Raw genomic sequence first — 15,481 nt, forward strand, 5'->3', positions numbered from 1 at the left:
AGGTTGCACAGCAACCTCCCCTGTTTTATTACTAAATACAGGTACATTTGTTTGTCCTCATCTCATGCCCATTAATAGAATTACCTGTTGTTGGCTTTTTTTTTTTTAATAATCTTCGAAGGGATGTGGTGGTTATAAAGAACAATTAAAGAAAATAGGTTATTTCTTTGCATTAAAAGCTTCTTAAAGACCATCTCACTGAACCCCTCATTTTATTGGTGAGGAATCCAAGATTAAAGGAGGTGGGTGATTAGCCTAAGGTCCCCCAGCACTAGGCTGTAGTGGCAGTGCTAGGTCTTCATATTCATAGTGCACGGTCCTTTCCTCTACTTCACTGGCTCTCAGTCAGTGCTTTTCAAAGTGGAGTCCTTGGACTATTTCCATCAGAATCACCAGGGTGTTCGTTAAAATACAGGTTCCTGGCTTTATTTGAAACCCTGAATCAAATTCTTGAGGGACAGAGCCCAGGAATCTGTGTTTTAAATAAGCTTCCTAGATGATTCCTACGAAATAATAGCCTTTATTAAGCCAGATGGAAACTTTCCAACTATTGCTACCTTAATTTCCCTTGCTCCTTTCCCCTTATCAAAACTACTTCAGGGGCACCTGCAGGGCTCAGTGGGTTAAGCCTCTGTCTTCTGCTCAGGTCATGATCTCAGGGTCCTGGGATCCAGCCCTGCATGGGGTTCTCTGCTCAGTGGGGAGCCTGCTTCCCCCTCCCTATCTCTGCCTGCCTCTCTGCCTGCTTGTGATCTCTGTCTGTCAAATAAATAAATAAAATCTTTAAAAAAACAAAAACAAAACTTTTTCTTCGAGGGCACTTGGGTGGTTCAGTTAGTTAAGCATCTGCCTTTGGTTCAGGTCAGGATCCCAGAATCCTGGGATCCAGCCCTGCAGGTGGCCCCCTGCTCTGCGGGGAGTCTGCTTCTCCTTTTCCTTCTGCCTTTACCCTGTGCTCATGCTCTCTCTCTCTCTCTCTCTCAAATTAATAAATATAATCTTAAAAAAAAAAAACCATTTCAGCTGCTACTAATAATACAACACCAGAAACACTAATTCAAAGCTTCTAAAAATTCTGCCATGACTTCTGAATAAATTTGTGTCAATAAGAGGTCAAACATGTTCCCTCTCTCACTTTTCTGGTCCTTTGCCCTTTCTTTTTTTTTTTTTTTTTTTTTTCCCTACTGAGCATATGTCTAGCAGTTTTTCTCCTTCATGATTTGTCTTTAGACCTGCTGCTACTTACATTTGTGTCTTGGGATGGCTCCTGAGGGCAGCAGCATGCTATTGACAAAACCCAGCAGGGACCTGTCTTTAGTACAGAAGGATATGAATGGACTATAGGCCTACAACACTGAGTCAGAGGAAGGAGAGGCCACTTCAACCACAATGAACAAAGACAGGTGGAAAGATAGGGACTGCAGGAGAACGATGGGGCCAGCTGTAGCAGCAAGGACACTGATATTTTGGTGAGAGTAGGTGAGCTGTAGAATTTCTAAACTCCAGGGATTTAGGAATAGCAAGGTAGTGGGAAGAGGGGAAGGGGATTTCACGGGGAGCACATTCTTTTTAGCTAGATTATGTGCTAATTTCCCATAGTTTTGGGGATGCTGAAAATTAGGGGATTTGTTTTAAACCAGTGTTAGCATAGCAAACTCAAGATTGTAGCCTTATTTGGGAAGGCTTGTAGCAGGGTTGATGAGGATTATTGAGAGTGGGCTAAAGTCTCCTGTCCCCACAAACTACCCCTTGATGCTATCGTTGGCAATAGCCAAAAGTGTTTCCTGTTGATGAGGCAAAAAGCCATAGGTTACAAAAGAGTAACAGGGAAGGTGACTGACAGAATATCAAGAGGAGCAGGAATGATGAGGAAAAGGAATACTGGAATATAGTTGGGGTCAGCCTAAATGAAAGAGAAAAGAAGGATACAGAGTATGATATTTCTAATGTACCCCAGATGCTGTTAGATTCTTTAACAACTCTCTTCACTCTCATGGTTCTGAAAGCCAAATGATATTCCTGCTGCCCCTTACAGATGAGGAAAAATGTCTAAAAAAAAGGTAAGTATTGTCCAGGGATAGCCAGTGTTACAGGAACATCACTGCCAAGGATTCATGTCCAACTCTGAGAAGTCCCGATACCCAGGGTCCTTCCATCATACCACCCTGCTGCGATGGGGAAAAAAAAAAGAGAAAAGGAAAAAAAGACGAAGAGAGAATGGAGAATGGCAAGGTGTCTTAGAAGGGCATCTGGTTTTGTAGCCTGAAGGACACATGGGAGAATAATAAGATTTATAAATCGTAGTAAATGTGGCATAGGGACACTGGGAATATCTTTTGAGACATGCTCTTTTATATCTGAACGTATGTGAAATGTCAAGGCAGCCAGGAAAAATGTTAAAAAAATCAGTCCATAGAATAGAAGTGGAGCTCCCATGCAGTGTATGTTAGTGATAGCATTGAGGTTGAATAATTTTAAGCTCCAGAGCATAGTGGTCAAGGTGGCCTAGGTCTTTTTAAAGGGAAGTGGCTACTTCTAGAAGCTGTATCTGCAAACAGTTAATCTTTTTGACCACTGACTAGTGAAAATTCCTAATGAAGCTGTCATTTAAACAAGCCCTTAGTGACCTCAGGATAACTGCAAAGAAAATTTTAATTTCTGAGGAGCATTTAGCTGTAGAATGAACATGTATATACATTTTTTAAAGAACTTTTTTTTTTAATGAGTTAAAAGAGATGTCTGATCAACTGGATGCCATTTGCAAAGGAAAAATTCCCATCTTAAATCTACTAAAAAATGCTTTGCAAACCGCCCCCCTACCCAGTGAAGACTTTTATCAGAAGAAAACCATTGGCACTGAAAATAAGATGCACATAGAATGAGACATGGCTTCCTGAGTTTCTTTGCATGCAAATACTTACAGCGTTTCATTATTTGGTCTCCTTGCTGTGCTTTCACATTGTTTGGAAAAGTTTTCAAAAATGGTAAATGAAAAATTCTGCCTGAAAGAAAAGAGGTTTAAAAAAAAAAAAAAGCAGTTGAGCTTTTGGTCTTTAAACTAAACATGATCATGTCTATTTATGCTTTGTTCATCCAAATTCTTTACCTATTATATTTCATGTTCTGCACCATTGTCCTAACTGAAACATTTCCTGGGGAGAGAGTAAAGGCTTCAGAATTGTCATTAGAGTGCTTCCAGCTTAGATAAAATGCTCCTGAATGCTAAATGTTTTGTGTGGGCTTTAGAGATGAAAAAGCTTAAATCCATCATGTTGAATCATGGGTTTTTCACTGCTTATTAAAAACTACCTTTGTGGTATATTAGGGTTTGCTCCTTACCAGTCTCCTCACCACATTGCTCTTGATGAACAAATAACCATTCAGGATTCATGGCTTCGAATCCTAACTGGGAAATCTGTTTTGTAAGGATTTGAAGATACTGGACTTGACATTATGATGTGAATTTTCTGCCCTTTTTCCTTATGTGGAGAAATATGTGTAGGTGTTCCCTACTCCTCCATTGTTCCAAGAAGTTTAGCCTAATGGAAAGGTGAGAAGTCTCAAGATATTAAAAGAGACCTGTACTTATATTCCTAAGATAAGACGAAAGGGAGGCACAAAAGAAAACTGGATGAAGAAATAGAAGGAAAGAGAAAAGGTGGTGAGAAACTCAACCTTCCCAAGGAGAAAGGAGATACGAGGCAATTAAGACTAGAAATTTCTATATATTCTCCTCCAATATTAACAAGATAATTCCTTGTACAAATAACTTTGTATATAAATTCCTTATACAAATAACTCCGTATATAAACTTTGTATATAAAGGTGGATAATATAGAGGAACTATTTGACCTATGGGACCCACTTTCAAAAATTAATCATCTTGTTATTTTGGGTCAGGCTTATAAGTCCTCAAATTTGGATCAAAGTATGTGTGCATGCATGCGTGTGCGCGCGCGTGTGTGTGTGTGTTTGATGCGGGCTCCATGTCTGACACTTAGAGACACTATGCGTGAACCACCCTATAGTTAACAGGAAATGCGGTTGTTCTTTGCCTTCAGCTCATAACATTGGGTTCCATCTACTCTTTTTTGCAATTTTAATCATAGATACCAAGGAAGTCTTTGGAGCCATCTGCCTAGGCAGCTGTGTTTGTTACCCAGGCCCAGCAGCTGCAGGGCAGAGGAGTGGCTCAGAGTTTGCTTCAATATTCCCCTGGCCCAGTTCAGGCTCTCTGGCCTCAATAACATCCAAGGTTTCAAGCTTTATGGAGACAGGGGGAGTCAGTTAAAGCTTGTAATTCCAAGCAAGACACCCTCTGTGTGACTATATTCCCATCTTACTTTGATACTGGTCTACACCTGGATAAGCCTGTCCTCCTTTTTTCCCCCAGAGGCAGTCTTTTTCATTTACTGGAATAAAAAGCCCCTGAACTACTGTTTTTACATGCCAGTAATTTCAGAAGGGATGTGACCTCTTTGCCTTCAAAGTTGAGGTGTCCAGAATCAGCTTTATCGTAAACCAGTGTCTGTATTGTTATTCAATTTGGTCTCTTACCAGCTTTACTCACCTCTAAGCCATCCTCCACAGTGTTATTTTACAAAAGCAAATCTGAGTAATTTTGCTTTGAGTTCTTTAGTGGTTCCCCATCTTCTGAACAACTTGGCCTGACACCCAGAGCCCATCACAGCCCACCTTTCCCTGTTTCCTCTGCGTACCCTTAAGACTTCTTGCTCCAGTTTTTTCCAAAGGACTTCCATCTTCTGTCTCTTGCCTTTGTGCCTTCACATGAGCTACTTTGTCTTCTTGGCATGGTTTTATCCACACTTGCCTAGCCAACTCTTACCCCTTCTCTAAAGCACAGCAGAAGTCACTCCTTTAGGAAGCTTTCTGTAAGTCCTGTTGCTGCTTAGAAACTCTTCTTCAGGGCTCCCAGAGCATTCTATTCTGTTCTTAGCTCTACCATTATCTTTGCTGTATTGTACTTAAACATTGGTCTCTTGTGTGCTGCCCTCATATAGCTGTTTGTGAGTCTTGGAGGGTGGGATGAACTCTTAGTTATCTTTGTATCTTCAGATTTTTGCACAGGTTGGAAATGGTAAGTGTTCAATTAACATTCTTTGAAGCTCAGCTAATGGTGCATGGCTCTCTGAGTGCTTTGTCTTCTTAGTGTTTTGTCTTTTTACCTCAAAATTTCAGATAGCGCTTCCTGCACCTCTGCAAGGCACAAAGTAGATGTACGATAATACTTGTTGGTTGACTCATTATAAGTAGGTTGATTCCAAATAGAGACAGCAGCATCTTAGCATCACTCTTTGAGCACTTCATCTAATTAATTGAGAATATCTTCTTTTTTTTTTTTTTTTTTTAAAGATTTTATTTATTTATTTGTCTGAGAGAGAGAGAATGAGAGCGAGCACAGGCAGACAGAGTGGCAAGCAGAGTCAGAGGGAGAAGCAGGCTCCCTGTGGAGCAAGGAGCCTGATGTGGGGCTTGATCTCAGGATGCTGGGATCATGACCCGAGCCAAAGGCAGCTGCTTAACCAACTGAGCCACTTAGCCGGCATAATAACCCTTCAGGGCAAATGTTTTCCCAGCTGTGAGTTGTATCCCATTAGTGCGTCATGAAAACAAAAGAGTGCGTCAAGACTAGTATTGAAAACAGAACACAAGTGAAATAAAATAGAGTAAAATGGACAAGAAAAATAATGTGTGTATCCCATGATACACATGTAAAAATATATTGTTACCTAGGTGATGTGTACTGGTTTGCGATGTAAAAAAGGTAATAGTATGTATCTCAAAAAGAAGTCTGAAAAATAATCTTTAAGGAAAGAATGAAATCCTGCACATGCTGTCCTTACTTTCTGGATTGTAGTGTATCAGTGGAATCGGTAAGATGCCCACACTGGACACAAACCAGTCAGGAGTTCATGTCCTTTTTGTTCTGACACTAAGCTACTCCTTAGGGAGCTAGAATTCTGTTCTGAAATGAAAGATGATCTTCTCACTGGGAGAGAAATAGCTTTAAAAAAAATGTCTTCTGTAGAGTTTGTGTCCATTTTTTTTTTTTTTTTATTAAAGATTAAGATGTTAGGTAAAATTTACTCTCTTGAGCCTACTTCCCTCCTTCTTTAAAAATGATGCTCTCTGATAAGGATTAGAGCTAATCTTTAAGATGCTAGTTTTGTACTCCATTTTGCAACTGCAATTACAGCCTAATTTAAGGTTATAACTCAGTTAGCCCAGAATAGGCTACAAAGGTCTTATAGCTGCAGGGTGAATCAACTGTTTGGAATTAGTTTTCGGGAGGAAACAGGATGGCTCATTTTCTTCTTGTCTCTCTGAAAGTGACCCCATGGCTCTGGAGCTGATCTAGAGCAGGCAGTGAAGAGGCAGGAAGCTGTTGACCAGTTGACTGTTTTGAAATCTGCTTCTGCCACATCTTGGCAGGCTCTACCTTTTGTTTTTTACTTACTCTTTTGTTGGCAAATTTCTAAAAGCACAGCAGTGGCTCGAGTAAGTCAGTGTGGCATCCAGGAGGTTGGCAAATTTTTCCCTTGATGGCAGTTTTTTTAGAGAATAGGATGATGTGGCAATGAGTGTCTGGATGGACTCCAGCCCGTAGCTAGGCAAAGCTTGCAATTTGGTGGAAGAAATATCCCTGAAAAATAGAATGTAGTAAGCCTTTTTGTTTATATATTTTATACATCTGATTCATGGGCTGAAACCTCCTCTCAACAGTATTGTTCTAGGTTCTGAGGAATCTTTTCTCCATCTCGTCTTTCCCCTAATTCTCCATTCAGTCACTCTCATTAAGATCTAAATTAAAAAAACACAAACACACAGAGAAAACCCATGTTGTGTTTTTTCCCTCATATTCACCCTGTTTTTCCTTTCAAGGTTGAGTGTAACTCCTTATAGGTATAAGCTGTCATCTACCTGGGAGGTAAACAGTACATTTTCTAAAGGCAAACTGGATTCATCAGTCCAGTGCAAGCAAGCACTTGGCCAAGCAAACAGAACTGTATGTAAAGCTTCAGTTTTGTACACAAGGTCCCAAACTCGTTGGTTTTTCTAATCTTGAGGCAATGTTCAAGAAAAATCCAAACAAGTTCAAAGTAAGGAGGAAGACGAGTCAGTGGAGAATTTAATAAAATACTGCCCATCTCCTAAGTGGTTGCTGCTGATGCCCCATGAAACTTCCCAGCAGTGTAGTCCCCTTCAGTAAATTGTCCCAGTGCTTAGTGCCCAGCACATGGAAGGAGATCAAGAGATGACTGATAGACAGATGAACTTAAAAAAACAGAGCAATGGCTAGTGTAGGCCATTGGTGGAATAGTCAAGACAGCAGAATTTACCTCAAGGGCTTCAGACTCCTGCTGCTTTTGTGTCCCTGTTCAATGAGATAACCCATATTCCCACCCTTCTTTATGGAGTTCTCCTGGATATGTTAGGGATAGAGCACACAGCTCTTTGCAGGTGGATTTTTTTTCTGTATGTGTGTATGTGTTTTGCTGGGGGGCTATTTTAGGATTTTAACGTTTAGGATTTTAAATTAGGATATTTAGGACTTTAAATTAGGACTCTAGGAAAGGCAATGTCTCATTATAAAGGAGTACATTAGGACATCAGTCTCAGTGGAAGACCAGTGGGGGATGTATTTTTGGGTTGTGGGTGGAAGGAACACTTCTAGACACCTCTTACTCCCTAAGAGTGTAATGAGAACAGCTGCTTGTGAAATAAGACTGGGTGTGGTCTGACTGTTCTGGACAAGACAGTACAGGTATCTTTATTGCTCACAGTCATTTCTAAGCAAGTGGACCAAGCAGCTCTTTAGGCAAAAACTATCAGGAAGGATGTCTCGGACCACACTAACTTCATCATATACTTTAACCCAGAGGCCACTCCCTTTGGCTGGCTGTCCCGTGGCTGGGTCAGTAGCTGGCTTGCTCTAAGAGCCAGACTTCAGAGTCTCTCCAACCTGGATGATTGTGAGTCTGGTGAATATGTCTCTGAATAGGAGACATACAGACAAGGACCCGTGGCGTAGGGGAGCAGAAGCTGAGACACAACAGAGAAAATAGTGGGCAGAAGTCATGAGGTAGTAGTCATGAGATTGAATGGAGAGTAGAGAGTGAGTCAGGATTGAGAGCAGCAGAAGTTAGGAAGTTGAGAAGGTGAGGAGTTTTAGTGGTAGACATTAGGAAGTAAACAGAGTCAGGGGTTGATGGTTGCAGAAATTGAGAAGTGGAGTCAAAATGGATACTGGGAGGAGCTGGAGAGTAGAAGAAGCCAAGGGTTGACAGGGGTGGGGGCTAGGACTAGACACAGTTCTGGGTTGACAGTAGTGGGGGTAGAAACTAAATGGAATTGGAGGTTGACAGGAACGCGGGCTGGAAAATAAGAGACAGGAAGGGATGACAGCTCTGGGGGCTGGCAACTAGACACAGTCAGTGGGGGTTGATAGTAGTGGGGGCTGGGAACTAGAGATAGTTGGGGTGTTGGTTGATAAGATTGGGGGCTGGGAACTAGATACAGCCAGAAGTTAATTGTGGTGGGGTTGGAAGTAGAGTGGTTCTACAGCTTGCACCCTCAGGGAGCCTGATATAGCAGCTCAGCTCTGTCTAGACAAATTTCAGGGGCAAGTCAGATCTGTGGCCTTTGCATGTCCAGAGTGGATGCCAGGTTGGCAGCCACCCACCCTCTGCCAGCACGTGAGGCATACTTGGTGTTATAGGTTGAATTGTCTTTCTCAAATTCAAATGTGGAAGTCCTCAGCCCTCAGTACCTCAGAATGTGACCTTATTTGGACACGAGGTTTTCACAGAGGTAATCATGATAAAATGAGGTCATTAGGATGGATCTAGATCCAGTATGGCTGGCATCCTTATAAAAAGAGGGTAGTTCAGAGACAGGCAGATCCACAACAGAGAGAGCCATGTGAAGTTGAGAGTTATGCTGTCACAACCGGAACGCACACCCAGGAGCCAGGAGGGAGGCCTGGAACAGAGCCCGCCTTCACAGCCCTCAGGAGGAATGAGACTACTGCCATCTCAGGTTCAGACTTCTGGCTCTAGAATGGAGACAGTTTGTGTCATATAAGCCCTCCCAGCTTGCCTTATTGGTTAATGGCAGCCCTTTCACAGATGGAGGCTGAATCTCCACAAACCAGCCTGGGGACGGGGTGGCTGGACACCCTCAGCAAGCCTTGGTGGGGAGGGAAGGCAGCACTGCTGTACTCACAAGATGCTAGGTCCTGTGGCCCCCTGGAATGCTCCATTGTGCATCTTCTCTAGGTGTGCATTTTCCTTGAGCTCCCTGTGAGGAAGAAAGTGTCCTTAGTGGAGCGTGCACTTGCACATGTCACTGGTCACAGCTGCACAGACACAGGGTTGGAGTAGCCTGCCTGAGTGGTGCTCAGTGCTGGAGGGAAAGGGGGACCATAGGGAAAGCGGAAAAAGACATGCTGGTGCAGGACAAATTGTCCTGTTGCTGGAGTGCGTGTCCTGCCCCACCTTTCCCCTGCAGTGTCCCCCTCGCTCCGTAGAATGTGTTGTCCTGCAGCGTAAAGCGCTCACCCCCTTCTGGCCTGGAGTTAGGAAAGTTGGCAGCCACAAAGGTGCACAAGGATGAGAACACTGCTCCAGGGTTCAAGGCTGAAGGGCAGAGAGGCAGCCTGCTGTGTGTCCTGTGCTCAGCCACCCTGACCTTGAACGTCTCAGAGTTGGCTAAGAGTCAGATACTGAAGTTTGTAAATGCTTTACCTGAAAAGAAGTAGGGTCCACTCAACAATACCCCTTTCATCCTGTGAACTGTACTCTTTTTCTCTCAGATATGCATTCTCTGTGGGTAGGAAAGGGGAGGAGGGACAACCTGTGCAGAAAATTGCCCCACACCTTGCGCACCCCACATAGGGTCTTGTGCTGGGTATATGATTGCCATTGTGTATGCATGCTGTGGAAGCAAAAGGGTAGAGGGCCGCTGCCATTCAGGCTATGGCACAACCAAACGCTGCTCCACAGGAGCTCTCTGCAGCTTCCCTTCCCTTGAGCTCCAAGCAGCTCGGGGCGAACTGCTCAGGAACAGCTAGCTCAGCCTGGCTCTACCCAGCAGCCTCCTGTCTGGGCCTGGATGCCAGTGTCTCCCATCTCTGGGTGGATCAGCAAGCTGGGAGAGGGGTCCCTAGGCTCAGGCTTACCAGCCTTCTTTTAAGCTCTTTCTTTCTATGAGAGAAGAGTGGTGCCTCAAAGAGCATTCTGGAACATGCCTCCATTGTTGGTGTGGTGATTTCAAGCACGGGGACATGATTCTTTGGCATCACCGTTACAGTGTTACATAGCAAAACAGATAGACTGACAACCGCTGTTCCCTCCCCTGCAGATGCTTAGGCATCCTGGCTCACCTCATAGCTCTACAGCTTCTTCATTGTCTTTCTGCATGTCTCCACATCACACCTGCCATTTCAAAATGGCAAAACCCCCTGCATCTTGCTCCCTGGGTGGCTGTTTTCCACATGCTTCTACTAAGCGTTTTCCTTGGGAACCCTCAGCCCTTCCATCAGAAGGCACCCGTCAGTCTCATACAGTTCCATCCCCTGCGTGTATTTCCACTTTCAAAGAGATGAGGTTGTCAGAGTCAATTGCTGTTTAAAATCTAAATCAAAAGAAAATTTCCTTTCTGAACCTCCATGGCTCTTCTTGCTAATTTGGTTTGTTTTAATTATGTTCTGTTATGGTCATAAATCATTGATACAGGGCTCTGGGAGCAAATAATCCTCATGTCAGCCAGGTCAAATTAATTGTTCAAGTTTCATGACAGAGCATTTCACATGTTTTATTAAAACTCAGATTTTTCTGTGTACTGATAACTCTGCATTATGTAACTCAATTAAAAATAAATCCATCTACCACATTTTCCTGGGGGTCACTTTCATGCTCCCAAGTGACACAAGCCCCCAGGTATGAGAAGCACAGGCAGGATAACCTCTTGAAGCACAGTGGGAGAACTCCCAAACTCCACCCAAAATGTTCATAAGTGGGGCGCTCTGGGAATGGTAGGGACTGACTTTTAGGACCCTGGAGGTGTCTGAGGGCAAACTTCTGGTGCTGCTTCTCTCTACCCTGTCTTGCCTTAGTAAATAGGAAGTTTGAGAACTTTGTAGGGCGTTGGTATCATCATTCTGAACAACTTTGGACAGGCCCGTTTATGAGGAAGGTGTCAGAAACTGGGTTGAATGTATAGTGTGAAACTTTTGCTTGGCGGTTTTAAAACCCACCTCCCCTTCCCTGCCTCAATCCTTCAGTGGGCCTCCTTGCCTGTAGAAAAGAATTTAGATTTTTCCACTGCCCCTGAGTTCTGCATGATTTGCTTCTCCGTTCCATCTCCAGGTTTGTCTCATACCTGTTTCCCTTGCTGATGACCCTCCAGCCGCCCTGGCCTCCTGTCAGTTCCTGGAGCTTACAACTTCTTTTCTTTGCACATCCTGCTTCCTCTTCCTGTGATGTACTTCCCCTCACTATTGCCATGGTGGACTCTTTGTAATCCTCTAGGCTCAGCCCAAATTTCATGTCCATGGTGAGGCTATCCCTGGGCACTTAACCTAAAGTCAGGCAACCCCTGTTCACTCGCAGATCTCAGTAATGGGTTATTTCCTTCTTAGGATATATCCTTATCTGCAACGACTTCATTTATTTACTTGTCTTTTTGTCTCTGTCTTCTGCTAGAAGAGAAAATTCACGAGGGCAGAGACTCTTTCCACTCTGCCATCTCAGACCCAGCTCCTAACATGGTGCCTAATATATCAGCAATTCTTAATAAATGTTTATTGAATGAATAAATGAATGAAATTGATTTGTATTCTTGGCAAACTGATTTGTGTTCTTGGTGCCCTCTTTCCTGTAACAGTGAGGTGTGGAAGATATAGAATCTTGACTAGTTAGACTTTTTGAAGTTCACACCCACTTTGGCATCACTGAAGCAGCTGGGACACTGCTGACCAAGGTCCTCTGTCCTAAAGTCCTGTTGTCCCTGACCTCCCCAAGATGTCCTCTGCTGGTGTCCCTCCCACTCTGTTTGCTTTTGCTCTGGCTCTCCTCCTCTCTTGTTGTCCCCCAATTTTATATTCAGTTCTCTTAGTTCCCCCGTCATCCAGGTGACTTCAGCCACAAAGACCTTCAGTCACCCCCTCTATTCAGAGAGCCGGTGTCTGTCTCTAGCCCTACACCCCTCACCCCCAACTTCTGTCCTTTCTGCTAACAGATGAACCTTCTTTAAGTGCCCCTCACACTTGGCATCCCAGAACTTTCAACAGCTTCTCCTTTTCTACAGAAGAGAGTCCAGATTCTTTACTGTGGCACCTGAGGCCGTTCCTGCTTTGTCCCTAAATCACACCTAGAACTTTCTGAAAGGTACAGTGTGCTGTTCTGTGAACACATGCTTCTTCCTCTGGGCCATTCTCTTTATTGTCCTCTGCTTGGAATGCATTTTCCCTCTCTCTTTGCCTGTCCGACTTAGACCCAGCTCAAAGTTCACATCTCTCATGAGGCTTTCTCTAATTATGTTCTCTTCTGCCTTTGAAATCCCAGGGGGCTTTACTTCTCTCAGGGGAGGCATCATGCTTTGCCTTCTGTTTTAGTTACTACAGTTTATATACCATTTGGCAATGCTTCTTTCTAGGCTGTATGCTCCCATGGGGCAAACAGCAGGGCTTATTCATCTTCATTTCCACCCCTGATCTAGCATGTTCCTTCAAACACAGCTGATGCTTGGCAAACCCTTGTTGAGTGTCTGAGGCATCTGCAAGTGCCGTGCCAGGAGAGGATACGATTTGATTTTGGCAGAAACAGTTGGCTAGAGTGAACTTTTCATTAAATTTAAGTCAACAAGAAAATAAAGGAAAATCTATTCCATGATAGGAAGGTACCATTTCTCATGCATGTGGTATGTGCCAGACTCAGGCTAAGATCTTAAAAATATAATCTTATTTATCATTCATTCATTAATTTGTAGTTAATGAAATGTGCAAGGTAATAAGTAAGTACTGAGGATTCAAAACTGACCTTTTCATTTTGGGGGGATTATCCTGAAAACAAGCCCATTAGTGGCTCTGTTTTATGGCCGAGAACACTGTGGCTGGGATAGGTTAAATAACTTGCTCAAGGTAAGCTGACAAATGTTGGCATTGGAGTTTGAAGTCCAATCAGTGACTCCCAGATCTGTTCTCTTTGACACAGAGCTCTGTAGCATTATATTGATGTAATGGAGTCTTTGGTTTAATATGTATAGTTAAATAGTATATTGTATAGGCTTATGCTACTCACCTTGAGACTGGCAGCATCAGCATCTCCTGGGAGTTTGTTATAATTACAAATTTTCAAGCCCTACCGTAGACTCACTGAAGCAAAGTCTCTGGGGCTGGGGCCTGGGAATCTGTGTTTTAATAGTCTCCATGTTATTCTCTGTCTTAAAGTCTGAGAAGCCTTGGTATAGGCTGTCGTTTACACAATTTATTATAAAAGCCTTTTCATTTGTTTTCCTTAATTTTGGCTTCAGTTGAGCTTTTCAGGCACTCTTAGTTTTTATTATACTCAACTGTAGGGTGATTGTCATCTCACTCTATACCTGTTATGGTTCCAATGGCCCCAGCCCAGCAGGTTTAATGAATGAGCCATTCTTTTAGAAAAGGAGTCATAGAAGGAAAGAGAGTTGCGCAACAATGAAGGACGCAGTTGGTAGGGATGTTCTCCTTAAAGGCTATGAACACTGGGGACTGTGGTAGGACATGGTGAAAGTACAAGGCCCCCCCTCACCCTGTGAAAAATGCACTCTATAACCCCCCTAGCAACAGGGGGATGGGACTGCGAGTGGGCTTGTTGTGGCTGATTAAGCTGGTAACTGGGGTTACCTGATTTCTCTGCACTGTGGCTGGGGGAAGAATTTCTTCACTGAAATCGTGCTGCTTCTAACAGACAATCAACCTGAGTGAGGGGGCTAGAGAGTGAGGCTGAGAGATGAGACTAAAGTAGGGTGTTGAATATTTTAACAAACTGTCAACTTTAATGTCTCCAGGCTGCATCTATCTTTGAAATCAGGGTGCTCTGGGGTTTCTAGCCAGCCAGTTGCCTAGTAACATGAGTGAAACACTGAGGACTAGCCACTTGAAAGTTTATTTTTGTCCTGAGTTAGTTGCTGAAGATTGAATGTGATCTGGTAGCTAGAGTAATATTTCATTTTTATTCATGAGCTGGGGAAATAAGCACATACTTACAGGGAAATCAGCGTTGTCCCGTTGAAGGCATGACTTTGTATTTCTTCAAACCCATTTCCATATAGTTTGCTGAAGTGAGAGGAGAGAGGATTTAGCAGTGAAAGAAGCACATTTTGGAATCACACATTCTTCCTTCTGTGACACTTATTACTAAGATAATTACTGGCATTCTAAGGAGCTGGTGAGATGGAGCTGTTCCCCCCCACCCCTTCTGCTCTCATTTGGCTTCACTTTCACCCGTGGCATCATCACCAGTTTGTTTGTTTAGTGTTAATAAGTGCCAGATACCTGATCAGTCATTCTACATGTATTTTGTGACATAAACCTCATCATTTCCATTATACTGATCAGAAATCTAAGTCTCAGTGTTGTTGTGTAGTTTGCTCAAGGTTAAAGAACGTAGGGGTAGAAGCAGAGTTAGTGACCAGAGCCATCTGACTGACACTCAAGTCTTGCCTCTGCTTCTCCATGCCTTTGGGCTTTTGGGCTTTCTGGGCAGCTTTAAAGTTGGGGGGCATAGGAAGGCCCCAGGCCTGAGTTAGCTCTTCTTTTCCTTGGATGAGTATGTGTTTTTGCTGATGCTGTATTTGGCTCCATAACCAAGAAGATTTCAAACCCTGTAAATGGTTCTTTAAGACCAATTAGTGGATAGTTAAAGCAGTTTAGTTGGGTGCAGTCACCATTTAGCAAAATGAAATAGAACAGAATAGGACAAAATGGAAAATATTGGAGTGTATTGCCTGTAATTAGGGTAGTACTATTTATGGAATTTTGTTCTACTATTTTTCTATGTCATGTACATAAATATATATATACACATACACATACACACACACACACCTGCCTAGAATAAGACATGTTCTGCTCCTCAGGACAGATGTTGGGAAATGTTGGAGCCAGGAATGAGCTTGGGGAGGATCAAGTGGCACACCTTCATTTTATAAAGAAAGGAAGAGGCTCAGAAAGGAAAGTGACTTGTCTAAAGCCCACCATAGGCAAAAGTAGAACAGAACACTTTGTCTTGGGCTACTTCCAGCATATCAGTTTCACTGGTTATTTTCACCTTTCTTCCTTGAGAGATCCACATGGCCCTGCTTCCTCCTCCTGCAGGGCCGTGCTTGATGTCATGTTCTGAGTGTGGCCTTTGCTGGCTGCCCATTTAAACTCACTTCCCTCAGCATTCCACGTTCCCATGCCCCGCTCATGGATTTG

General features: G+C 43.3%; 1 protein-coding gene across 7 annotated transcripts in view; it reads right to left on the reverse strand.

The window, feature by feature from the left end:
• Positions 1–15,481, reverse strand: part of LHCGR (luteinizing hormone/choriogonadotropin receptor) — a 124,881-nt gene that overhangs the window by 75,807 nt on the left and 33,593 nt on the right. For 4 of the 7 annotated variants that reach the window (XM_032352063.1, XM_032352061.1, XM_032352060.1 and 1 more), the window contains 4 exons: positions 14,270–14,338; positions 9,247–9,321; positions 6,479–6,664; positions 2,922–3,002 (listed from right to left, as the gene is read on the reverse strand). In XM_032352063.1, coding sequence (XP_032207954.1) covers positions 2,922–3,002; positions 6,479–6,664; positions 9,247–9,321; positions 14,270–14,338 — 411 coding nt within the window. The remainder of the gene's footprint in view (positions 1–2,921; positions 3,003–6,478; positions 6,665–9,246; positions 9,322–14,269; positions 14,339–15,481) is intronic. The other 3 variants (XM_032352064.1, XM_032352066.1, XM_032352062.1) reach the window with 2 other exon arrangements.

Source organism: Mustela erminea, chromosome 7 (genome assembly GCF_009829155.1).
Source record: "Mustela erminea isolate mMusErm1 chromosome 7, mMusErm1.Pri, whole genome shotgun sequence".
Classification (NCBI taxonomy): Eukaryota; Metazoa; Chordata; class Mammalia; order Carnivora; family Mustelidae; genus Mustela; species Mustela erminea.